Raw genomic sequence first — 25,701 nt, 5'->3', positions numbered from 1 at the left:
CTTAAGAAAAATACTAAGAAAATCACTATCTGAAATGGAAAAACTTAGAAACAGAATCAGCAAGTGGTTTAAGACAATTCTCTTCTTCTGTAGGAGCCTTATGACTACAGTGCCCAATGTTGCAGATAATTACCTACAAGCATGACTTTCAATAATTTCACTGTGAGAAAACCAGGTGCTTATTTTCACAGGTCTGTCTTAGAACATAAGAGATTCAAACATTAATACATAGAAACCCACAAAAATAGTTCTGCCATGTTTTCAGCAAATTTGAAAGCATACTGAACTTAGAAACTTATCTTATACATATCAGACAGCCACATTTGGATTTTAGCCTTACAGTATCTTCCACAAATCAATGTAAGACTTTTCTGCCTTTTAGAAGGGGCTGAACAAAGTCAAGGTAAAAGGTCCTTGTGTCCCATCAGCCATGACAATTTCTACACCACAGAGGGAGGTTTTTAGCATCATACCTGCTTGCCTGTAAATCACCAGTTTAAATGACATTGTGCTCTCTTTTCAGCACAAGAGAAGCGGCAGAGCAATAGACCAGGTGAGAGTCAAACTCACACTTCTGGAAAAATCACAGGACAACTGAACCAACATGTCACCACACATCATTAATGCCCCCTCCACTTCACTCCTGCCAGCTGCCCTGGGAACAGACATGCTTTCCACCCCTTACAAAGCTGCATGTTGAATACTGTCTTCTGTTGGTATCTTATTTTACAGGCGTGAAGGGAAGAACAATCCAGCTGTGGTGAGATTTAAAACGGGAACTACCACTGATTGCTACCACCTTGCATTTAATGTCTTATTAAACCACCTCAGCAGAAGATAAATGTGAGCAGGGTGCTACTTTAACAGCTGTTGTCACTGTCTTGCACACCCACTGGAGAAGCAGCACAAACCTCAGCTGCCTTCCTCAGCATCATGCTTTTACAGGTCAAACACAGCAAAATCTGCTTTCCTTCAGATACCAAAACAAAAGCCTAAGCAAGAATACAGTTCATAACTGAATGTACCTGAATGGTCGTATTGGACAAGACCAGAAGTCTGTGGCCAGTAGAAGCTGCTTATACAAGAGTATAAGAAACAGAGCAAGTGCAGAGCAGCTCCTCATTTGATATATTGGCACTTCTGGCAAGCAGTGGTACTGGGACCTCACATGCCAGAGACAGCTTCTGTTTAATACCCTTTGGTCTTACATAATCTAGGTGAATCAATTACATCAGTGAATTAACATTCAACAGTTGCACTGACCCAAGCTTTCACCTGAAACACTTAAGTAGAAAGTAGCTTTTCCTTCACTGGAAGATGAAAAACAGGCCCTGTGAGCAATCTATGGGATGTACAGTGAGGTCAAGATGACAATGAAGTTGTCAGTTGTCCACAACGTTGGAATTTGTCTCTACCTTTGAACTAGAATTTGTGCTAGAAGAGAATGACTCTCTTTTTTTCCTGTTTATAAAGTTAACATTATTCACATTACACTTCTATACAGGCAGAGAATATTGCACAAGCTTGACTTTACTGTATTGCCTGACTATGCTACTGCCTTGGCAGTGTAATGGTTACAATTCCATTTTTAACACCTGACCTCCCCCTTTTCCACCAGATCCCTTGCTCCACTTCCACAACTGTCCCCCCACATCCCAAAAGAGACAAACAGGCCAGCACACTATATACAATCAACAATATTGCACTCTTAATATTCTGAGATATAAAACTGTTTAGTGTAAGTTTTAATTGTAGGTTACAATTTTAATGTATATGGACACGTCTGAGGTCCTAAAAGACACAGTGCCTGCTTTGCTGCTGGTAAGGCAAACATACACCATATAAGCTCACTGGCATATGGAGACGTGAAATGAATCCCAGGCTAAGGCTCTAAGTAAAACTACTCTGCAAAATGCAATGATGGGAGAAGCACTATTCAAAGGTCTCTGCTGCTGTCTTGCATAAGAAATGACCTATCTGCTCTGTTGCTAAATAAACATAAATACTCAGCCTAGCTTTGTCAAAGGATCTAGAGCCACTGCAAATCTCACTTGAGGAACTGGAGTAAATTGTCAGCACATTATTGCATAAAAAGAATTTTTACAGGTTATGTAAATGTTTTTAATCATTCACATCCATCTGAAACTTTTTAATTTACATATTTTGAAGAGAAAAGTTACGAGTGACATGTAACGCCATGTCAGTTATAAAATACTGTAAATGCCTTTGCTTTTAGCTGAATCATTACACAACAATCATGCCAATTTCTGAAGTCTGAACTGAGACAAATCTTCTGCACTAGTCACGGAGAGCTCTGTCTGTGCAAGAACTTCAGGGTTTTGCCCATACTCTAGGCTTCCAGGAGCAACAGAGGAAATACTGGCACATTGTGTTATTATAGTTTTGATTTCCTCTCTACGCAAATGGCTGTGATGCCTGCCCCAGCTCTGGCATATCTTGCATGGATGACCTGTGCTGTTCATGCACAATCCTGGACAAGGTGTCTGAGGCATTTCCAAATAACTAGATCACTCACTAAGCAGTTTTAATTCAATGTTGTCCCTGCATCTTCCCTTTGGAAGATTTGCGGGATTTTGCAAAGGAGTAAACAATATCTGAAACGCTAGAAAGAAGAAAACATGCATTCTCCTTCAAGTCTCTACTCTACCCCCTCTCTCCCACCCCTGGGCCGTCAGTTTTTACCTTCTCCACATGATACTCAAGATTGTATGGTAAAATCCCAGCTGGAAAGGTGATGGTAGAGAAGATGGTGCCAAAAATGCACGCCAGCTCCCACCTGCATTCTTCCTATTTCCTCAGCAGGAAGGACTTCAGCAGAGGTGAAGCAGATCTAGACATATTCCTACTGGTTCTTCCCTGCACTACGTTCAACAAGCAAGAGAGAGTTGTCTATAACATATATACTGCTAGTACTGTGCTAAAAGCTGGAGTAGGCCAAAGAATCTAGCCTGCTATGTTTTGTAACATGTTGCTTTTCAAGTATTCTCGGTGTATTTAGATCTACGAGAATGAGAATGCTGCAGTGTCTGGCAGCAGTTGTGCTCTTGTTCTCAGTTGTCGCAAATCACTATTGAAACTCTGTGCCAACAATGAATTCATAGTAGTTAGTTTAAGAGACAATAGCTTGGAGAAAAAATTATTTTTTATTCCCCTCCAAAATATATGTGTTTCTCTCTTCAGAATTTGGGTGTAAAATAATTGTCAATTTTATGAAAACAGAAGTAACAGTATGGAGGCAGATAGGTGGTAGAGATACACAGTCTAGAAGTAAGAAGATTGATGTGTACATATTTGTATATACAAATGCAATAGCTTGACTGTTCTACCATATTAGTTTCCATTTATTGTAGCTGTACAACATCAAAGCAGTGATGTCCCCATATATTGCATTTAGTGGTAATGTAATGGACTACCAAAAAAAAAAAAAAAAAAAATCAAAGTGAGAGTTTCTAAGTAGTTTCCTGGCAATTGAGACAGCAGGCTCTTTCATCTGTGCTGTAACTGTGGCACTGCATTGATTTAAACTCCTTCTGAGATTTCAAACGCTTTTATATTCTTAGGTCTCACTGGCTGCTTTCTTTTTGCTTTTTTTTTCCTTCAAATGATAAAATTCTAGTATTTAGCAGAATGCCATCTTGCTTCCCCCAAAGACGGAGACTTATTTCAGCTTTAGTTCTAAACTGCATAGGATCTCTAAATAAAATAGCTTTCAAAATGCCATCCTATTAGGAGATCAGCCTTTGACTTCTACACTTCCTAATATTCTTACTATAGCAAGGGCATAAACAACTATTATCCCTCTGAGATACCTGTGAGAGGTTTTACAATGGATTAACGGTTTTGCTTTTGCATTAATTTGGTTGACTTCCTTTGAAATATTTTACTGATATGCCCAAATGGTAAGCAAAAGAATTATTTAGCTGTTTTGATTTTATATTGTAGTATGCATTCAATTTTAACCTTATTTATCATCATTTCATACAAGCTTTCTTCTTCTATCAAAATTCTTCCTGATAGCTATTAAAGACATAAATTCACCTTTCTCTTGGAGAAACATTTACGAATGACTCTAGGCTGTTTTTCAATGTATAGTTGAAGTCATTGCTCTTTTGATTGTGTCTATTGACTAAGATTGACTAAGACTGAAATCAAAAGGAATGCAAGGTGCTTCATGAAGGGCCCTACTCATACTTAAGTGCATATACATATAAATTGACAGCCTTAAGAAAACTAATTTTATTGTTGTGGGTAAAAGTGTGATTTTAATCTGGGTGAGACATACACACAACTTTTAAAATTTATTCTCAGTAGCAACTAGCAAAAACTTGACTCAACTACAGGGAGAACTTTCCAGGCAGTGCAATCTGTATGCTGCATAGCCATTGCCCACGGGCATGAAAATGTATGCTTTCTAGCCCCTACAGTGGTTTAGATGTGTCCAGATCTACAAAATAAAAAGCAATACACATTGGTTGGCTGACTTAGTACCCATAACAATGTGGAAGTGCTACAGTATGAGAGCATGCACACAACTAAAATCTCTGAGAGTGGTTGCTGTAATTGCAATTTTCAGGATACTGATGTTCATAGAAAGACTGCCTTTTTAACGATGGTTCCTCCTACTCATGTCCTGCTGAGCTTTGACTTATCAATGCATTAAATACAGAGCCTAAATTATCCCTTTCTATCCGCAATTATTACTTTCACTGGAAGGTTGTAGGATTAAGAATGTTAGGGGAAGTGGATTATCAGACAATGTGGTGCACACTCTGGAAAAAATTGATATTCTTTGTTTTAAAGGACAAATCCATAACTAAGAAAAAGCTTCCCAAATATTGATACAGTACAGATGGAATGATATGATTTATTCACATTAGCTGCTTAAATGGCTCTGGTGATATAGGTTAGCAGATGGGATGTTACTTAACAAGGCTTCACATACTGGATCAAGATGCAGGAGTGATTTGTACGGTGGTTTTTTTAAAACCTTAGAATTGAACTAATATACATGAACTTATGAATTACTGTTTGTCCAGAGTCCACTATGGCTTTCAGGAAGCAATTTGAAGGACTCAAGTATTGCTTCTATGAAATATCTAAATTGTGAGAAAAAAGGCATAATCTCCTTTACTGAGCCCTGGACTTCAAGTGCTAATGATCTGAAGGCTTACTGGTGACACCTGAGGGGCTACATGGAGAAAAAAAATTCAAAGATGCTAACAACTCCAGGCTCTGCAGGGTAGGCAACCATTTGCATGCACTCTTAAGAAAGCTACAGAAAAATGACTGGATGGCCAAATGTCACGTAACTGTTAGTAATTAAACATTTTTGTTACCTTGTTATGCCTCAAGAGAATTCATCGGACAAGCATGAAGTAAAGTATCATGCTAATCAAAAGTATAGGCTAATGTCATTGAGTAACACAGCTTAAAACAAGGTAAAAGGAAAAGGAGGTCTCCAGCCATGAAAGACAAGCTGGTGTGATAAGCTCTGATCTTCTCAGGAATGGGACAACATAACACTGATGTGGTGCTCAGCAGAGCCGAGCTGACATTTAGAGAGTATCAAGGCAGGGAGCACAGGCAAAGAAAGGAGGAAGCAGTAGTCAGACAGCAAGAAGGGCTGACACAGCTTGTGTTGAAGCCACAGCAGCTTGCTGACACATGCTGCAATGGAAAGCCTCACTACCACCAGGGTGGCAGCTGTCCCAGCTGGGAGAGAGATCCTGAAGTATTGGATTTTTTAGGGAGTGAGAGACAGACCTTGTTCATGCTTTGCTTGCTAGCAACCCTTGACAACAGACTCTGACTGGCCTACAATGAAGGAGAAGAAAAAAGTCTAGAATCCTTTAGCCACTTTCAACATGATGGCACGAGAGGGATAAGAGCACCGTAAGGGATGCTATAGGAATGTTATTCAATGTATCCATTCCTAGCCTGCTCAGATGGATTCTTCCTTCCCTAAATTCTTCTCCTCCAGTTAATGGATCTTTGATCTGAATATCTAAATTGGGTGTTTGGGAGTGGGAAACTAGTGCTGATCAAGGGGCTCTGGATGATGTAATATTGTATCCCATGTCTTTGAGAGGGGAAATGCACAAGAAATCACACATTTTCAGAAGGCTCACTGGGTAATTGTTTTTTTCCTGTCAAGCACCCCCAGAGGAATGGCTATGTTTCCTTATCTCACTAAAGCATTCTTTCAGTTCTTGGAACTACAGAGTGGACCTTTATGCAGTAGGTGGGCACACACACCGATAAATGTGCTGATCATGATCATCCTTCCTAAGAAAACAAGTATGATTTCACATGCCTTGAGCATTGAGGAGTGTGGGAAACAGCCTCATAATCAGTCATCTACAGCAAATTGTATCATTGTACCATAGATCTATAAAATGAAAGATATCTTTGAAAGCAGATGAGCTCACCCCTCCTGTGTAAACAGTCCAATCACATGTACAGGCTCTCCAACTATCCTTAAATACATGTTGAATATCACTTCATATTTCATTTTATTTATTAACACCCAAAGGTCTCACTTCTCTTACAAGTACTGTTGGTGGAAAATGAAATCCTTCAGATCTCTCAGCTGTTCTGCAGCTGCTAGTATAGCATCAGCAGCTGTGCCATGTAGATGTAGATTTATTGGGCTCATTTTCATGATCCGCGCCCTCCAAGTCCTCCAAAGACAGGTCTAAAGCAGGCATCAGCTGCTTATCAATGTTGCTTTTATCTGCAATTGATGCATATGATGCAATTATCTGCTGGTATCAATGCTCAGATCTGGTGACTTGATGTTAAAAGTCATATAGTAACAGAATATATTTAGTCAGAAGTTAATAGTGTTTTTAAGATTTTGACTGAAAATCACATGGATGCATACAGGAATCATATCCTTAATTGCAAAGAAACAAAATATATGATTAAACAGCAGGAACTCCATCCTCTCTTGACTAGAGTTACTCAGTTTTCCCATCTTTTAAAATGCCTATTTTTCAGAACCAAGAGTGGTCCTAGGCAAATATACTTTTTAGAAAAAAAGAAAAAAAAAAGTGTTCTGAAAAATGTGTGGAAAACGTTTCAAAATTGCCAATATGTGCTGTTTGACAACATGGAATGCAACAGCTCCATTTAACTTGAAAATGCCTGATTTGCTATCTAAGATAATTGGAACAAAAAGGTCAAAACTAAAATATGTTTCAAAATGATTGAAACAAAATTTTGACTCACCCAAATAATATTTTTCTTTAAATATGTTAATTTCACACTTTTTTCAGACTTTTGATTATCAGTTTAACTTGAAAAACTTCTTTCATTCTTAAACTTTCCTGTGACAGAATAACTATCTCCTGCTCATTGACTTCTCTCTGTGCAGCTTTCCTGTGGCCTCTAATACCACAGGACAATAAATCTGTTGGTAATATGCAGGGTCATTAATGCATAACAGATCCAGTTTAAAGCTTCAGAGTTTTTCACCCCAGAACACTCTGAACCAGGCACAGCAGGGACTTGAACCCAGACCTGTTTTGATGAAATGAAATTTGTCAATGAAAAACAGTTTCCTCAAAAAAGTTTCCAGCAAACTCTAATGAGTACCGTCCACTGAGGGACATCCTCCTGTGACCAGAATTTTGAAAGCTGCAAACCTCTTAAAATCAAACAGAAAAGCAATTTTTCCATTCTGAAACCTCAGTTCAGTCCTGCAATGATTAACCCCTCATCCTTGTGAGTCTTTCCCTTTAGTACTCTCACATTTTATTTCAGCTAAAATTACTTTCATCCTTTATCAGCTTGCCTGTACAAATTTGTGCAGCAGCTGCTGTGACCATTGAAGAGTGAGATTCATGCGAATAAAATAGTTCTGACCCTCTGAGTCCTTCATATTAGAGATAAAAACCCACTTCCACATTTCCTTGGGGATTGTTTTACCTATCTCTGTCCAAATAATAAATATCAGCAAGAAAACAGTGACATAAGTCAGATATTAAGGGAAGTTAAACCCGTTTTTAAATGTACTGCAAGCTTCAGAAAAATGGTTTCTGTTTGTTTCTTTCATTCAAATTGTATGGATAAAAGGACCTCTCACCAGACAGATCAAGCTGTGTCAGGGGGCTCATGTTGTAGCTGGAAAAGCACTTCAAAAGGTGTCAGGGCTCATATTCCCAGATTGCCGCCTCCTTCCAGTGCAGAAAAGAAGATTTTTCTACCACTGGGAAAACTGGCAGAACAGTCACCTGGCCATTTAGTCAGACTCCGATTAGCACAGCACAGGGTCCAAGCTCAGCTGCACAGAAGCATATGCCTCTGTCTGGATGGGCCCCAGGACCAGGCCTTCTGAGCAAACAATATCTTCCATCTCTTTCTCTCCCTTTCTTCTTTTCACTGCTATCTACATCCTGTGACTGAAAGATCAATGGAGCTGCTATGATACAAAATGGAAAATTTCTTACACGTGTATTTTCTTTGTAGGACTGATGGTGTTTCCAAGAAAACTTCTCTGATGGCAGAGCTTTGCAATCCTGAATGTTTTACATTTTCCCTTTTAGGAAAACAAGTCCTTAAGTAGTTAAAACAATTATAATTTAAAATAAAATAGAGAAAATCCCACGAGTAATTATTGGAGGTGTCAGTAATGCAGAAAGAAACTCAGCATTTTTCCACTGTGTTCATCCCTCCTTCTATTTACATTTTCAATATCCAACAAGGAGTTGGGTACATTTTCAGTTTCAATTTCCAGTCACCTACACTTTAGTACAGAGGGGAAACTGTCTACGACAAGCTATCCTTGTGTCTGAACACAACCTGAGCTGAGTAAAACAACTTGTCCACAACTTCTTCAACACTTAACTGAGCCTCTTTTGAAAAGTCATCTCCATGTTGCTTTTATTTTGTTAAACTATTAAACAAACTAAACTCCTTTGATGTGAATACACATCAGATGGTTTTATGTCCAGGGAGGACAGCTCTCCACTTGTTCACATAAGATAGTGAGTTCCAATTAGTAGTGCGAATCCACATTAAAAATAGCAACAGCAGTACTGGATTTTGGAAAGAGAGGCAGTACTGTGGACCCTTGGGAGGTGGAAGGGAAGAGAGTGTTGCCAAAGCAATTATTCTTCACATCTCCTCAACCCTTAAACTCCCTATGCCACCAGACCTGTCGAAGAAGTATTAGAGACCTGTGCAGAAGGGGAAAGAGAAGTAGCCTCAGTATGCACAGCTATACAGGTAAAGAAGTTGTCGCCTGCAAAGACTGGGATTGACTGGTACAGGGCAGCATTTGATCTGAAGCTCAATTGAGACCTAATTGTTATTAAATAATTCTTACCATTCAGTGATAGTTAAACCTACTTTGCATGAGAATCCCTTATAAGAATGTCAAATAGCAATTGTTATGGAATGAGCTTGAATTCATTCTTATGAATTTATGAAATAACAATCCTATCTATGCAGACTTCATTTACTAGCTGGTGAAATGAGCAGAAAGAAAGGAAAGCTAATAGATAAATCCCTTAAGCAGTTCCAAATAACAATGTAAAACTACTGCAAAACTGCACAAAATAAAAGGCATTAGCTCAGTTTAGTCTGCAATTTAAAAAAGTGCTGATTTGAATACTGTAACTTTTCATTACAAATGACAAGATAATAAAATTAAAAATCAATAATAAAAACCTGTTATAATCTGGCATTTTTATCCAGTGATAAACAAAAATGTTTCTAGAAATTTTTTGTTTGTCAAATTCAGATTTCCACTGAAAGGAATTCTCACAGAAAATTCTCACCAGCAATTAGCCATTTCCATCTCAAGTATCTGTAACAGAGCAGGTGTGGCAGTCCTCTAATGACTTTTTTTACTAGCAAAGAAAGAAGTGTGTTGGAAACAGGTTGAGTTTCTCTAATTAGCACTGAGCTAAGAAAAAAGCAGAAAATAATGGACGGTTTATTAGAAATACTCTCTTACATATTTCTGTCCAAACTCTTTTCTTTCACATTCATTTTACTTTTCATTTTACTCTGACATGTTCAAACAGGTCTTTGATCTCTGTTTTGTTTCTCTATATACTGTAAGTCTCAACTTTGCAGAGAAGGGCCATTCCATTCAGTGCCACATTCACTGAAGACTTTTTTAAGCATGCAGCTCCGTGAGCACTGGAGCTAACGATACCCGACTTCCAGCAGGTCTGTGCCTTGTGGTTGGGTACTCTGACATCTAATAAGGTGTGACTGCCAATTAAAGCCTTTCCTGTGGCTGATACTTTCCTAATGGTGCTTTCCGATATGGATTCTCAGAGGTCTAATAAAGGTGAGCTCATAGTGCGTTCTTTGTTACACTGAAGGAATGCAAGAAAGTTCTCTCCTCTGCCTGGCTTTTTTGTTTTCTCAGAACTTATTAGAGCAAAACACCTTCATTCTTCTGACAAATGGCAATGAAAATGGCCACAAAGCTCAAGTTTCTTCAGGAAAATAGGCTAGAAAGCACTATTTCTATCTGAAACTACAGTCTGTCTGAATCAAATGACTTGTATCTAAAAAGTGGTTTTGCCTTAAATGGTATTTTCTTTTCTTAAAACTGTTGGCAGATGTAAAGAGCCATTCCTTGAATCTCATCTCACTCGCATCATTTTGGTGGCCTTCCACCGCATCCAGCAAGCTATTCTTCATTTGCATCAATTTAAGTGGTGAAAGAAGAATTAGCTCCAACATCTTAACTTCTCTGTATCATGACCAGCCCTGTACAGGAAGGTTTTGTTCTTCCATCCTCTGAGCCACAGCCTGTGTCAGAAAATTCATGCTGTTCCTGGCTTAATGGCCAGTGAAGAACTCTCCAAAAGAAATCTTTCTGCTGACATAAAGCAAAGTCTACAGCCTCTGTTCACCCAGTTCTCCAGTGAAAGGACTGTCCAGGGGCAAGTGAAGGGTAAGCTGTTTGTTAGCTGAGGCAGGAGAAGCCCAGCCTTGTTCTGCTATACCGATCCCACCGCGTGGTTAAGACTTGCGTCCAGCTACCTGACATCATTCTCCTTGCACCGAACTGAAATTAGATCCAAGGAAAGACCGAGCCCTTCCTCTGCATTCAAAATCACTGTTATTCATTACAGAACAAAGTAAAATTCTTCCAAGTGTCTTTGGTATAAACTTAACCTGGAATTCTAAAACACCGGGCCTGCTTTACCACCACATCACTCCTTGGTTTCAATGTGTTTTAGTTTTTCACTCTGCATACGATTAAACAGCATAAGCAGTAATTCCTGGATAAGAATTTTTTTGGCCTCATCTAAGTCCTCACTTAATATCTGTGTCTTCACTGACTTGAACGGACATTGAGACGGGCTTAAAAGAACACTAATTAAGTGCAGTGAGAACCAGCTCTCTATTTTGCAGCTCTGTAGCCATAAAAAGTATAGAGAAATTACATCAGGGACCTTAATGAAAATTGGAAAGAATTCAAATAGGGAAAAATATAGTAAATAATTACAGTGCACATTTACTTCATGTTGTTGTTGAGATTGGGGTGGAGAAAATGGTAATGTCTAAACATTAAGATGTGACATAATGTTTATGAAATGGTAGTGCTTTTTCCTAGCATTTCAGTGATTATATTTTCAGAACTTTGCTTTTATTTTCTGGTACCCAGGGCATTTTATACTGCATAGAAGGGTTCCTCACAGGGTTTTACATTTGCACAAATACAATAACAATGCCCTCTCATAGTTCAAGTTCCCACTATTTTGTGATGGAAAAGCTTGTTTATTCACACACAAAGGGCCATCCTGCTGTTATAAAAATCCCCCAGTTAAATGCTTCAGTAAAAAGCTTGCTGGAGAAAAAATAATAATCAAACTGTCCGGAATCCCCAGAGACACTGGTTCCAAAGAGGTACCAACAACAATTCTCCTTGAAAACCTTACAAAAAGCACAAGTAGTCTCATAAAAACAACTGTGCTCTGTGTTGGAGGGAGATTGTATCTTGCAGAAGCCAGATTGCGTCCCTATTGCTTTTCTATCATGAGAAAGCATACTTGCAGAATGGGTTTTGTTCTTCAACAAGCGCCTGAGGTACCACACAGGTCTGGCAGGGGGGATGAGGACAGGCATGGGGCAGTGACAGCAGCGCAGTAGCGCCTGGCCCCAAGGCAGGATGCCTTCCTGTTGCATGCCCTGCCCGAGAGAGGCAGTGGTATCAGAGTGAGGTAAGAGGGCAGCACACATATATGAGCTGAATATGAGGACGTGAAGATCAGCGCCTGTAGGAAAAAGCACTTCAAGGTACTAAATCACATCTGGTGCAAGTGGGAAGAGTAGGGGTGCAAGTGGGAAGAGTAGGAGTGCAAGTGGGAAGAGTAGGTGGGTGAAGGAAAAGACAGAGCGTTGATTTGAGTGTGCTTATTAATGTAAGGCAGCACGGGTAGGGTTGGTCCCGCTGCCTTCCTCCTTCCCCAGAGTGATGGGAAACCGAGGACTGTGACCAGGGAGGACACAACTGCCATGCAGTGGAGCAGGGTACCGAGAGGCCCAAGACAGCTGCCGTGCTGACAGATGTGCAGGGCCTGCGCAGGGACACGTGCGGTCCCTCCCAGCGCAGCGAATATGCCTGCTGGTACTGCGACAACGGCAGCGTTATGCTGCCCGTGCTGCTGCTGCTGCTCCGTGTCGCTGCCGCAGCACCCGCTCTGCCCCATCCTTCCATCTTGCTCTTGTTTAATGGCACAGGGAGCCTGCGACAGGGCTCACGGCAAAGCTACCGTTTGGTTCTCTGGGAGGTGGGCCAGCAGAAGTAGTATTATGGGTTGATTTTAACAATGTTACTATGTAGAGAGCCTTACAGACATCCAGGCTGGAACAGCAAGAGATATGTGTGGCCTCCGTATTTGGTAAGAGTACAAATCCTTGTGAAAAGAACCCATATTCTTTTCGAATTAATGACTAATATTAAAGATTAACAAAAGTATTCCAGGCCAGAATATAAAGTTAAGAGACTCTACCATGAAAAATGTATACTTCAGAAAGTACCCCTTTGTTCTAGCTTTTTTTGGTTACATCTGCTAGAAATGACTGCAGAATCTCTTTCAACAAAAGGTCATTATGTCAGTGGGCAGAACACAGAGGATCAGATCACCTGCGGTAATTGCAAATTAATGCTCTACTGCTAATGCATTAACTACACAATATTGATCTACAATTGAATCATTCAGGCTACTGTGAAGTGATTTTTACTTTAATATTTTTGCACTTTTATTGCTTTTTCCATAATGCATTTTCTCTTTCCACTGGAATTTTCTATAATTGTCTCAATTTTTAATTTCCTACAGCAAGATGACTTTGAAAAATATATGTCTGCTTCAAAGCCTTGCAAAAATTTAACAAACCATCAGTGTGACATGGTAAATCACATACATGATGCAAAAGATGCAAAAAATTTGATATACATCTTATTTTGATAAATTGGGGCTTTTAAAAAACCTCACTTTTAAGAAAGAAATACTTCAGCCTCACTGGAAGCCTACAGTAATGAACGGTACCTCAAAAAGATGTAGCTAGACATCTCTAGAGCTTCAGGTTTGCAAGGAGTGCAGGACTGGGCTCTCCATAGATGAAGTTGTTATTTTTTTAATTTTATGCTTGCACTGAAAAGGGATTGGTGGATTTGGGTGTGTTACAAAAAAGGAAATCAGCTGAAGAATGATTGAATGATTGAAATGTGCCAGCATTTTTAATGAGAAATTTAAAGAGTAATTTTTTTTGCAACTGCTTCAGAAGTACAGAAAGAGGAAGAATACTCTGTTCAACTGCCGTAAATTTTAATCTCAGATACTACTGACTACAATGATCCAGCTACATCTGCTGCAAAACTTCTTTATGTGTGAACATTTTGTCAGTAAAGATGATAAAATATTGCCTTTCATCTTCTAAAGGAGGGGATAAAACACACTCAGTTACTAAACACATCAAAATTTGAAATTCTTTGCACAAACCATTCCCTAATATACCTGCTTAATACCACTTGAGTTGGTTATGGCATATATTAAAATATGGCTTATTATGTGACTCCAGACTTGCATTTCTGCATAAGTTGATTTTGTCAATGGAAAATAAATCCCCACATTTTAAAAATAAAAGCCATTGGAAAAAATAATGGAGAAGTGATTGTGGTGAAATAGATGCAGTGGAAAACTTGATCCTGCTTTTAATGGCGGTACATTTATTATTCATAAACCTCCTTCTCTAAGATATATGCCACATTGCAATTAAATCAACACATACAGAACCTTCAGATTTTCTTAGCTCATCAACATCATCCTCTCACAGCAGAGAAAACACAGGACTCTTGTCTAGGAAAAACAAAGGGAAGTATAATGACCACACAAGTGTTGTTCTCCTAGGCTCTCTAACTACGCTTCACAGATGGATCAATACAATCTGTGCTTAGCATTATCAGACAGAAGTTGTTTAAATGCTGGATGAGCTGACATTCCCTACTCCATTAAAATACTGCTAAAAAGAAAACATCCAAGCAATATTCTGCATAACAGAGTGGTGATAGCAGAGGCAGTAATGACTTCTAGGTTTTCAGCTGCAAGCGGATGAGTAGACTATTGCTTATTCAGAACAGCTGAGGAGCAGAGCTACAGCCCTGTCCAAACCCTCGCTGTATTCCTTCTGGCTCTGGATAAATCTCTCATAGGCATCTTCACGGTTTTGGAAACATGATGCAAGACCATAAGATTGGCAGTACTGGGTCAATTCAAATGTCCATTCAGCACCATCTCCAAGTGTGTCCAAAATAAATACTTAAGACAAGACTAGGGGAAGCATATATAAATTCCCCTGATACTGTTCCAGCTTCCACCTATTTAACTCATGGACTTGCAATATACTGAATCCTCCTATACTGAATCATTCAGCAAATCATTTTATTTAATGTTATCTCCAAATTCTGAACTTGCTATATATTTTGGTACTGAGATAGCATAAGTGAACTGCCAAAACTGTTACAGTAAACTGCAGAGGTTTTGACTGTTGAAGAAGAAATGAATGGGGTATTGATACAAGGTGAGAGACCTCTCTCACAAAGGTGAGAGAGAAATTGGGATTCAGGGAAAAGTGTAACAGCTGGATGTTTGCATGACCTTGTTAGAAAGGAAAATAGTTAGCATCGATTCTCATAATCATGATTAGATTCCAAAGATAACCTGTGAAGATGAGAGGCTGCCTTGCTCTAGCTGTCACAACATATCTAGTCTGACCAGCAAATAGAAGTTTCGCAGTAGTCTTGGTCAAGAATATTCCCTATAAGACTGTCCATAGAGATCACCTGTTTACACTCCCTTCCATTTGCCTTTCCTGAGATGAGGGAATTATTTATTCATAATCTTGCATTGGCTTTATTAAAGGTTTATTTTTAAATAAACGTAATTAAACTAGTTCAGATCCTTGCCTGCACACCAGTTTTAGAATCCACTTATCTCAGATTAGTATAAATGACTTCCCTATTTTAGTGAAACAGAAATAAGCCACTCAAACTGAGGATAGGTTTGAAACAGAAGAGGTTTAAATCAGTTCTAGAGCTGATTTAAGTTAAACTGGTGAAAAGCCTGAGGTGCAGGACAGAAATTTCTCACCATCTCTGAGAAAATTCTTTTGGAAAGAGTTAAGTCTTACATGGCTCTCTAAAGGGCAAAAGACCAGTATAGATGCAAGTCAAGACCAGTATAGATCCAAGTTACTTCTGGAAGCCAGTTCCAGAGAACTTAATTACTAGCATAAAGAAAATAAAACTTAAAAATGTTTCATAAATTCAAAATTCTTTCTTGAGCACTGATTGGGATGGTTGCATTAAATTATGTTTCAGAATTTTCCATTTTCTTTGGGGCAAACCAAAGCAAAAGAAAAGAAATAATAAAATATAAACATGTACACAGTATATAAAAATGACAAGTGCATAAATGACATTCAAATCTTCACTTTTAGCCATCCAGAACCAGATGTAGTAGGTGTAGAACAGGGAATCATTCCACTCTGTGTAGCTGAGGTCACATAACATTGTTACTGATGAAGCAATCGAAACTGCAGTTCTGTTAGCAGCAAGAAATGAAATGCATGTACAGCTCTAAAAACGTTCCCTTGCCAATCCTGAATTTTTGTAGACAAATGCTGTTCTGTAATTTGCACCATTACTGAGTATTTACATGGAAGAAACTTTCAGACCATTATGCAAGAAAGGTATATCTTTTGTCTATTCATGGGAAAGAAGAGTTTGAAGCATTCTAATATAAACTAAAAAAATAGGAAACAGTATTAATAAAGCTAACGGACACAGTAAGTCCACAAAGAGGCAGTAGCTTTCTACTTCCATTCTCACAGATGCTAACTTCCATGTGCATAAAAAAATAAACCAAACCAAAACATCAGGTTGGCCTAGATTTTATTTTTTGCAACAGAGCAAACAAGTAACTAGTCTCAGCAGTCACCATAGCTGTGCAGTAAGGATGGTCACACTGAATCTAATTTTTAATGTCACAGTGAATTGTGGGAATTAAATCACCCCAGTTGCATCACTGTGGAGTGACACAAAGCCGATATTCACCAGATCCACAGCTGCTGTTGTCTATGCTGGGAACTCCACATAAAGGGGACTAATATCTGCCAGAATGTAGCAATATATAACGGAACAATATAATGCAACTACCACCTGCTCCTTATCAACCAGCCCAACATATATGTTGCACACAGTGATGCTCTGACATCTCAGTTGGAACAGGAAAGGGGCTGACTTTCAGCCAGTTTGCTGATGCCCATAATAACAGACCACCAAAGCTCCCTTCCATGACAGGGGCTAACTAACCATTGCAGTCTGACCAGAGAGAGCCTCAAAGCAACCCATCTCACAAGGTAAACAGTGTCAACTATTGCGTACTATCTAACACCTCACTCCAAAGGAATGGGCTGCAATGCCAACACTGTATCTATAGCTCAGTATCTTCTGTTACAGCAAACACACTTAAGGGACACAAGATGCCTGGATGAAGAAGAGTTACTTTATATTGATTCCCAGCGGGGCCAAAGCAGTGCTCTTTGGAATTCCCTCCCCTTGACAGCATCTTTGCAGAAAACAAAAACTGAGAATAAAGGAAGGGACTGGGAATCTCAAACTTAACTCGGTGTTAAACTTGTTTGTATGACGAGGAATAAATATTTAAAGTTTAAATCCTATAGATTAGAGGAAAAAGTGTTAACATACTTATGGCTAGTCTTTTCCCAGATTGGTATTGTGACACCCAAAGTCATCTTTTGGCAACTCCTACTACTCCATCTGAAGTGAATGTCTCTTAGCAAGAAGTATGGAGCTAAAAATATGAAAATTCTATTTAATGGTGTAATAAATCCACCATGCTACTGTTTGAAAGGAAATCTTTAAGATATATTATGATTTTTAATTACAGTCATTTTAGTTTTCACGTTTAAAAAAAAAAGGGTACCTGTAAAACAGAAGCGCCACTGTGCAGAAACTGGAGCCCACTTTCAGCAGAATCAATTCCTCCAGTTGCTAAGATGGGAAACCCTGGAAGAGCACGGGCTATAGCAGACACTGCACGGAGGGCTATGGGCCGAATGGCATTTCCTACAGAAAACCAGAACATTTTGTTAGGAATGTCAGAACATCCTCTGATGTAATTTGCACATCCCTCATGGAAGGAACATGAGGAACTAATGTCTAATTCTGATAGGCAGAGATGATACTAATTTATAAACTGACACCCGCTGGGTTTCAAGTGGTATCAATACTTGTAAAGTACTATGAATTTGGGTGTAATAAAATTGCAGAAACATTTGGATAAATGTTGCAAAGTTGGCTTGAACATTTTAGCAGATGCTCAGAACAAAGACTAGCAACGTCTGAAACAGAAAGCAATACTGTCCCATACCATACACCATAGACAGAGATCTATGTTTCTACATAAAGAATCAGGTTGCTTTTTGAAACATGTGTTGCCCAAGTAATAGGGAATATCCAACTTATTTATGTCTGACTAAAAAATTGTTTAAAAGCACTATTTCACCTGCATTGACATTTCATATATTATTTGATATGTTTCCCCTTTGGATATGTTCACAGATTCTGGTAATGCTGACAGTAAGTCACCTTTGACTATTCATTAGCATGATAGTCAGAAATTCCAAAGAGCAAAACATATTCATTTACAAATGTACCTGCAAGACTTGAGTTTACATTTTCAAAATGGTATATATAAGTTGAAACAGACAACTCCCTGGTACATTTATAGGAACTACCATTAAAATCTCAACACACTATGTCCACAATGCACCTGCTTTGGCTACAGCCTATTGATAGTATGCAAGTATTTAAAATACACATACAGGTGCAGCACATACTACCTGATACATGATGTCTGCAGCTGACACATTCAGCTATTTATTTTTTAGGCTAGTTGGGATTTCTCTAGGCAATTTCTGTATTGTTAAAAACTCTACTTTATTTAGAGAACTTTCAGGATAATTTTATGTTACGATTGGAAAACAACATGGTACTCTACGGGAGGGATACGTCACTCCCAGAGGAACTGGCTGGCTGTCAACCTACACTAGGAAATGCTAGTACTTTTTTAATACTGTGTTAGGTAACTTGGGGAAATATCATGATATGAAATACTTCTGAACAGTTTCCGTGAGTACTCTTTTAACCTTTAAAGCTTTAACCTTCTCTGAGAGCAAATGACCATGAGGAAAAGAAAGAAGTAAAACCAATGTAATGGACAAAGCAAGTGGAAGAAGAAACCATGATTAGGAAGCACAGGAAAAGAACCAGTGAGCAAACAGTAGCTGCTGCATCACAACCCCTCTGCTTAGATGCCTGTCATCCTCATTTCCTTCAGATAAAAACTCCTTCAAGCCAAATGATCTGTGTTGCTGTCGTTTAGCTATTCTTTCTGAGAGAAGTGCTGCAGTTTGCTGGCTAGAATTTTAATCTAAGAGGAGCATCTTTAGCAAAAGATAAGTTGCTATTTCCAAACAGCCCTGGCTGACTGAGCCCAGTATCTTCCCTCTCTCCACCATCCACATCGGCTGACTTCCTCTTAAGCAGACTTTTATTGGTCCCTATGAAGGGCCTTCTGTTGGCTCAGGACTCTGATGTCTAGAAATATCCTCTATCTTGCGCATGCATTAACTAAGACCTCCCCAACCTGGTTGACATGAAGAATGAGCAGAACGATCCCCCACAACAACTTCAGGTCATAAAACCTGTCATCATTTGTTTTAAATAGGAAAGCTGCGTTTTCACTTTATAAAGGAGATTGTTCATCAGTGCGTTTTTCCATTACACAAAATTGATATTTGGGTTGTCTTAACCATTAAAAATATTTTTTCTTCAGCTCATGTTGCCTTTGGCAACATATCACTGCCCCTTCAACATAGCCCTGACACAAGTAGCACTGGAATTCACAGACAATCCTGGCTCATCAACATTATACAGACACACATCCAAAAGCTAAGCTAAGCAGTCTTTATTGGCCCCTGCCCTAGATTCAGCACAAAATTCTGTTCTTGGGCTATGGTATCTTCTGTTGCTTCAGGATAGACATCATCTCATTATCTACTCAGGGCAACACTTCCTCCTTCTTCAATAACTGAACTCTGCATCTGGTCAAGAAGGGTCTTTTCACCCTGACATCAAGATCTATTGGATGTTCTTGAATGCCCACATTAGTGATCAGGGCTGCTCACAAGCTTTACAGATACTTTTCGCTAATTTAAGGGAGACTACACAGGGATATGTTGTTTTCTGCATATAAACTTTCATTTGCAAAAAGGGGCAGCCTAACCCAACATGCACTAACAGTGTGTTTGGGGGGAAACTAGAGGCTAATTGATGACAGTAAGAAATCTCATAAAAAACTGCCTTAAAGAAGACAAGATCACAGCAAAATAGATCAGAAAAATGAGCTGGAGCTGAAGAGCAACTTTCCACTGGACACTAATGAATATTTGCCATCATTTGAGCTAGGTCAATAGTAATGAGTTTGAGAGGAACAGAATGAATCTCTGAATGAGGATGACTACTAGTGTCCAAAGAGTAAGTGTTATGACAGAACTGATGGTCCAGTCTTAGATAAAGACTTCAGACAAAAAAAATGGAACCATACTGTTTACTCTCATGAATTTATTTATAAAGTCTTTTGGAGGCCATACACAACCAGACATAAATTACTCAACCAAAACTATTGAAAATAATCTGAATGAAAAACATCAGTTCATGAAATTCTTTAACAATGTAGTGTTTGAAATTGAGGCTTCAGGTGAGCGTAAGATTTGCTATACTGTTTTTAGTCACTAAGTCAGCTACTCCAGAATCTCACTGTGATGTGGTGGTTATTTTTCAGAAGGTTGAAAGAGTACACAAGTTCACAGCTCTGAGATTATGTGCCCAAAGGGAAATTTCTCCCCAATCTGCATGAGTTAAAAACTACTATCTATCTTGAGGCATAAAGGTTTATGTTCTTTTAACCCTAATGTAATTCTGAGAGTTTGCATTCAATCAGTTTCTAAGCCTTATAGGCTCTTGACCTGATATCTTGTAGCAATGAGTTCCACAAGAAAATATTTCCAGAATATAACTGTTTCTTTTTTCAGCATGATTAAATTAGACACCTTTTCACTTACGTGAATGCCTCTTTGCATAATGGTCAGTGGAGGAAAAGGAACAAATGACAGTTTATTTAAGGTTCCAGCACAATAGATAATCAGAAAGGCCTTCATTCAGCCTAAAGAAATCAAGCATATGATTTGAGGAAGCCTAGCAGAGATGGCAATGTGTCTTTGAATATATTATGGAACAGAGGTGCTTTTTAGTACTAGCTGCACTTGATAGCCATAATATGAGTTATTACATTTGGTGATTAGTAAATTAGGGATAACTTGATACAACTGCAAAAGCATTCCATTAATCAATAATTCAACTAAATGAATTTAAAACATTTCAAGAGTGCTTCTGATGAGAGTAAATAAATGGCTCTAATGACCATCAAAGGGTTGACTGAGGTGTCACTGGTCTTCCCAGCACTTTTTCTTTAGCATTTGAGGTCGTCTAAAGAATATGGAAAGAACACATCAGAATGTGCAACCATTCTTCTAAGCATTTCTTGATCAGCTATTTAGAAGCCTCCCCTTTGGTAACAGAAGATGCTGGTCTGGAATACAACGTGATTTACTTGTGATAGAAGATCCTACTGCCTGGTGAAATGGTGAAACAACCTTGCAGATTAAAGCAAAAAAGAAAGAATAAAAAAAATACAGTGAAGCCAAGCTCTAAAAAAAGCAAATGGACAGTGAATTCGACCTAGAGTTGAGAATTTTTCAACCTAGAGAATTTTCACAACAGCATCACAGAAAGGTAATAAATTCCATTACAGAGATTGGTGGAGAAGGAGTTTTAAAAAGGATGAAATAAAGGAGATTTAATGCCAAATTTTGAAATAGCTGTAAGTAGTAGTGGGAATTTGCAGAATGTTGTCTGATAAATCCAATGATACTTAAGAAGCTGAGGTCCAAATCTAGCAAACATTTGAAAGAGAGCTGAAAAATAAGCATCCACGATATACTTCAACATGTTGGGACCTGTAATTCCACTAGTTTAGCACCAATAGTTGGGGAAACTGCTGATATGGTACTCTCTTGATAGTAGCATTACAGCTGCTACCAGACACTAGATGTGGTTATCATTTACCTCACTGTAAAATAATGAGATTTAATAAACAAAGACCATTTATCCAGGTCTCAAGCAGGGCAATAAGATTTGAAAATGAAAGACAGACAGAAGAATATGTGGTAGAGATAACATGCTACTGTATGTTGAAAACTACTTTTCAAGTCTCTCATTACAAAACAAATACCTGCTATCACCTAAAGACTTAAACAATAAAATAATTTTATGATGAAAAAGTCTGATCTTCTTCCTTGCCATAAAACAGTTTTGTGGTTTTTTTGTTTTTTTTTTTTAAGAAGTCAGATTATTCATGCCTAATAGGGATGGCCATTGAAGAAATGCAACAATAAAAATCCATCATGAAGGAGAAGCAGACTGTACATCAATCGATTGCCTCTCCCTGGCCTGTGCAGGTAGACAGAGGTGTACTGGTAGTCTGATGGCAGTGGACTGATAACTGATGATAGGTGTTTTACTTACGCATTGGTTTGGTTGCTTATTTTTCCTTTGGAATTAGAAAACCCTTTACCAGTGCCAGAAGACATATATTTTCTTAAGACTTCATAAGCCCTTGGAGTCCCTGAAGGACTCAGTCCTGCCGAGTGCCAAAAATGTTGACTAAATTGAAGCTTGAGGCCAGATTTAATGCCTTCATCAAGGAGAATGCCTGATGTTAAGCTTCCAGCAATCTGGTAGAATTGCAAGTTCTGAGCAGAAACAGTTCAGATCATCTTGATCACAACGACCCACCAATGGGGAAAAAAAATCACTTATTCTCAGTAATCTTGAATTCTGGGCTACATTCTCGCTTGCAATACTTTGTACCAGTGTCGCAGTTTAAAGAATCTTTAACACATACCTACAGTAGCTCTAAGTGGGTCTTTAGGAAAAGATGATCCAGGTGCATTAAAAACAATGAATGAAACCCAGTTAAGTCATTTTAGTTGCCAGTACAGAGCCTGAACCTTGCAACTGTCTGAACGGTCTTTATCAAACTCCGTATCAATGAAAGAAACGAATTTACAAGAAAAGCAAACTCTCATACCTAAGGTTAATATAAATGCAAATTTTTGTATTTATGCTTAGTAGGTGGCATAAAATTGAAACTGGGTCATAATTCTCACTATTTTGTGCAATGTAAAGTAAAATTTATTTTTCATATGCATTATATTAAACTCCAGTTCTTCTTTATAAATTAATGTCAGATTTCTACACAGAGCCTATATATTACAAAGAAAAATAAACTGATATTAAACATAGACATTATTGTGATTAATAAATACTTTTATGCCCCTGCTGCTAAAAAAAGGAAAAAAATAATCTAAGCAACATTTCCCTCCCTGTCTCTGTAAATACATTGTCAGAAGACAGTTGACATTGTTATCTCCCCAACTGTTAAAATTAATAAAACTAATGACAAAAGAAACCAATGACAGCAAATATCAGACTTGGGAGGAAAAACATTAAGCATGGGAATTGATCTGGGAAAGTTCAGGCACTGTAGATGATCAATTCAATATTGCAGAGAGTAACTAGATAAGAAAGTTTGGAGATTAGGAAAAGAAGCAAACACAGAAATTGTAATTCTGAGTCAAGACATTTCCTGCATAATGCGTGTGCTGCCTAGTGCCAGTGATCAAAGTATTTTATATATATAATCTGTATTTGTAAATAGTTCAGGGAAATTATACGTTATTCATTTGCATGGCATTCCTTTTGATTGCAATTGTTCTATATGTTCTTTCTCTCTCCCACCTGTAGGTGGCCATCATAAGCTACACTTATCAAATAACTCATTAGCAGGGTTTTCAATACTGTCATATCCAGATAATTAGCAATTTATTTAAATAACCAATTTCTGTGGAAATAATTGCCATGGAATGCCCTGAACCTACTTTTTATAAACTATAATAAAAGTGTTAAGATAATCCCTGACATTTGCAAATGCCATTAGTTCACCTTTCCTTTTGATAGTGCTATGGCATTATGTTTAAACAATTACCCGATAACACAGCAGTTTAATGAAACAGTGTAGCAGGCACATCCTTCAAAATGGCCAGTGAATGCATTTATATGCAGAAAAGATCCAATGAACAGACATGTTTAGAGAGAAAGGCTTCACACAGCTGCTACAAAGTCCCAAATGGGACATATAATATTCAGTGCCCTAATAAATACAGGATGTGCCAGAACAGCAAGTTCAGGATGGACCTTGCCCCTACTTTATGGCGCGCAGCTCAGTGTTTCTGAGTCAGCTCAGGATCTGGCAAAGAGACCTTTCACTGCTTCCTATCTGTTTCACAATCTGTTCAGTCCATCACTACTTATACATTAACAGCCACTTGCCAAATTCACTAATAAATTACATACTATTTACTAAGGCTCTGGGTATCCCCATCCAAAACTTTTAATTCTGTATTTATTCACCAAACAGAGCACGGAAGGGAACATTCAGTTAATGGGATACCTCTACAACCATTCGCCAATTCTTCCCAGCCCTGGCTGCCTGCTGTTCCAGTTTACTGACAGTTCCTAAGGGTGATGTGCCAGCATCGCACAATCCACACCAAAGGTTCAGCTGACTACAGTGAAGTTAGGATTTTACCCAAGACTTTAGAATAAAGTTAATGATTCTGCAGATTTGAAACAATTTCTATCTCACTCTGCCATCTCTGGCTCTTGATATATTGACTGACTGCATTCTACCCATTTTTATAATTATATCATGACTATCTTGGATATTTATGGCCTGATAAACTGGTAGTGGCCTAATATTTTCTCTAATAATTATTTCCTTCTTTCTTTTTTATTTCCAAAGCTAACTCTTCATTTGATTCTCTATGAAATACCCATAGCTTTGAGTCCAATATGTGTCTGCAAAAAAGGAGTAATTATTTTGCTTCATGTATCCTTCAAACAAAACTTCCACCCAAATAGAAGAAATGGTAGAAGATTCATAAGCACAGACAAAAAAACAGTGTCCTTTCTAGGTTTTATACTTACCCTTCCTGGATTTCTACTGATGATTATTTATGTTCTTTCAGTTGAAAGTTCATAAAATCACCAGAGTTCTTCTTCAATAAATGTTTAGCAGTCATAGGAGACTCCTCTTATTTAAAAATATTAGAATCAGAGAAAGAGAGAGAAAAAAATATTTTTTTCTTATCTGTAAATATTATTTATCCAGGAAGACCTAGGGGAATTTTCACTCATTTCATACTCCAGTAGGAAAAATCGAGAGGACAGATATAAATTGTTTTGCATTTGCTGGGAGAGCTGGTTAAACGTTTTCTAACAAAAGACATTCTTTTATTGAAAACTACAGATCCACTAAAAATCAATACTTTTGGTGATCTGCATGAAACCTAGCAAAACATTTTCTATTGCAATTTATCAGATGATCACTATTCAGTTTCATTCATGTTTCCCGCTTTGGTTTGACTTCAGGCTAGAAGATCTGTCACAAGGTGCTTTAGATGTTCTTTAATTGCCTAAATATATATATATATATACACACACACACATATATATACTTTTTTTTTTTCTGATTGCCTCACTATAGCTCGTCTTCATGACTTAGAGGAGTTATTTGGTTTGATGCTGTTGCTGACAGTTGAGCTGAGCATACTGCATTTTTGAAGGAGGTGAGGCACCTCTTGCACAGAATTCTTCCATTGAACTAGGACAAAACTTTCCTGTCACTGAGAGAGTAGTAGTGCTAATAAAATAAAATAAATATTAATAATGTAATAGTAATAATAAAATAGTAAAAGTAGTGCTACTGACTGAGGTATACTCCCAGCATAACACAAGGGAAAAAAACACATGAATTATAACTGCATAATAGCTAAGGGACAGACCATCTGAGAAATACTGTCCACAGCTACCGGGCAAGACAGTTGCAGACATCACAGTGGGACAAATGAGCTCCTGGCAAGCTCTGCTGGGCAGTCCATCCC

At 38.2% G+C, this 25,701-nt stretch overlaps 1 protein-coding gene across 2 annotated transcripts in view; it reads right to left on the bottom strand.

The window, feature by feature from the left end:
- DPYD (dihydropyrimidine dehydrogenase) overlaps positions 1 to 25,701 on the bottom strand; it is a 382,796-nt gene that overhangs the window by 52,006 nt on the left and 305,089 nt on the right. For both annotated transcript variants that reach the window (XM_067300877.1, XM_013961321.2), the window contains exon 19: positions 17,499 to 17,641. In XM_067300877.1, coding sequence (XP_067156978.1) covers positions 17,499 to 17,641 — 143 coding nt within the window. The remainder of the gene's footprint in view (positions 1 to 17,498; positions 17,642 to 25,701) is intronic.

The sequence above is a fragment of the Apteryx mantelli genome, chromosome 8, assembly GCF_036417845.1.
Source record: "Apteryx mantelli isolate bAptMan1 chromosome 8, bAptMan1.hap1, whole genome shotgun sequence".
Classification (NCBI taxonomy): domain Eukaryota; kingdom Metazoa; phylum Chordata; class Aves; order Apterygiformes; family Apterygidae; genus Apteryx; species Apteryx mantelli.
Note: the sequence above shows the minus strand (reverse complement) of the source record. Positions and strands in the feature narration are given on the sequence as shown.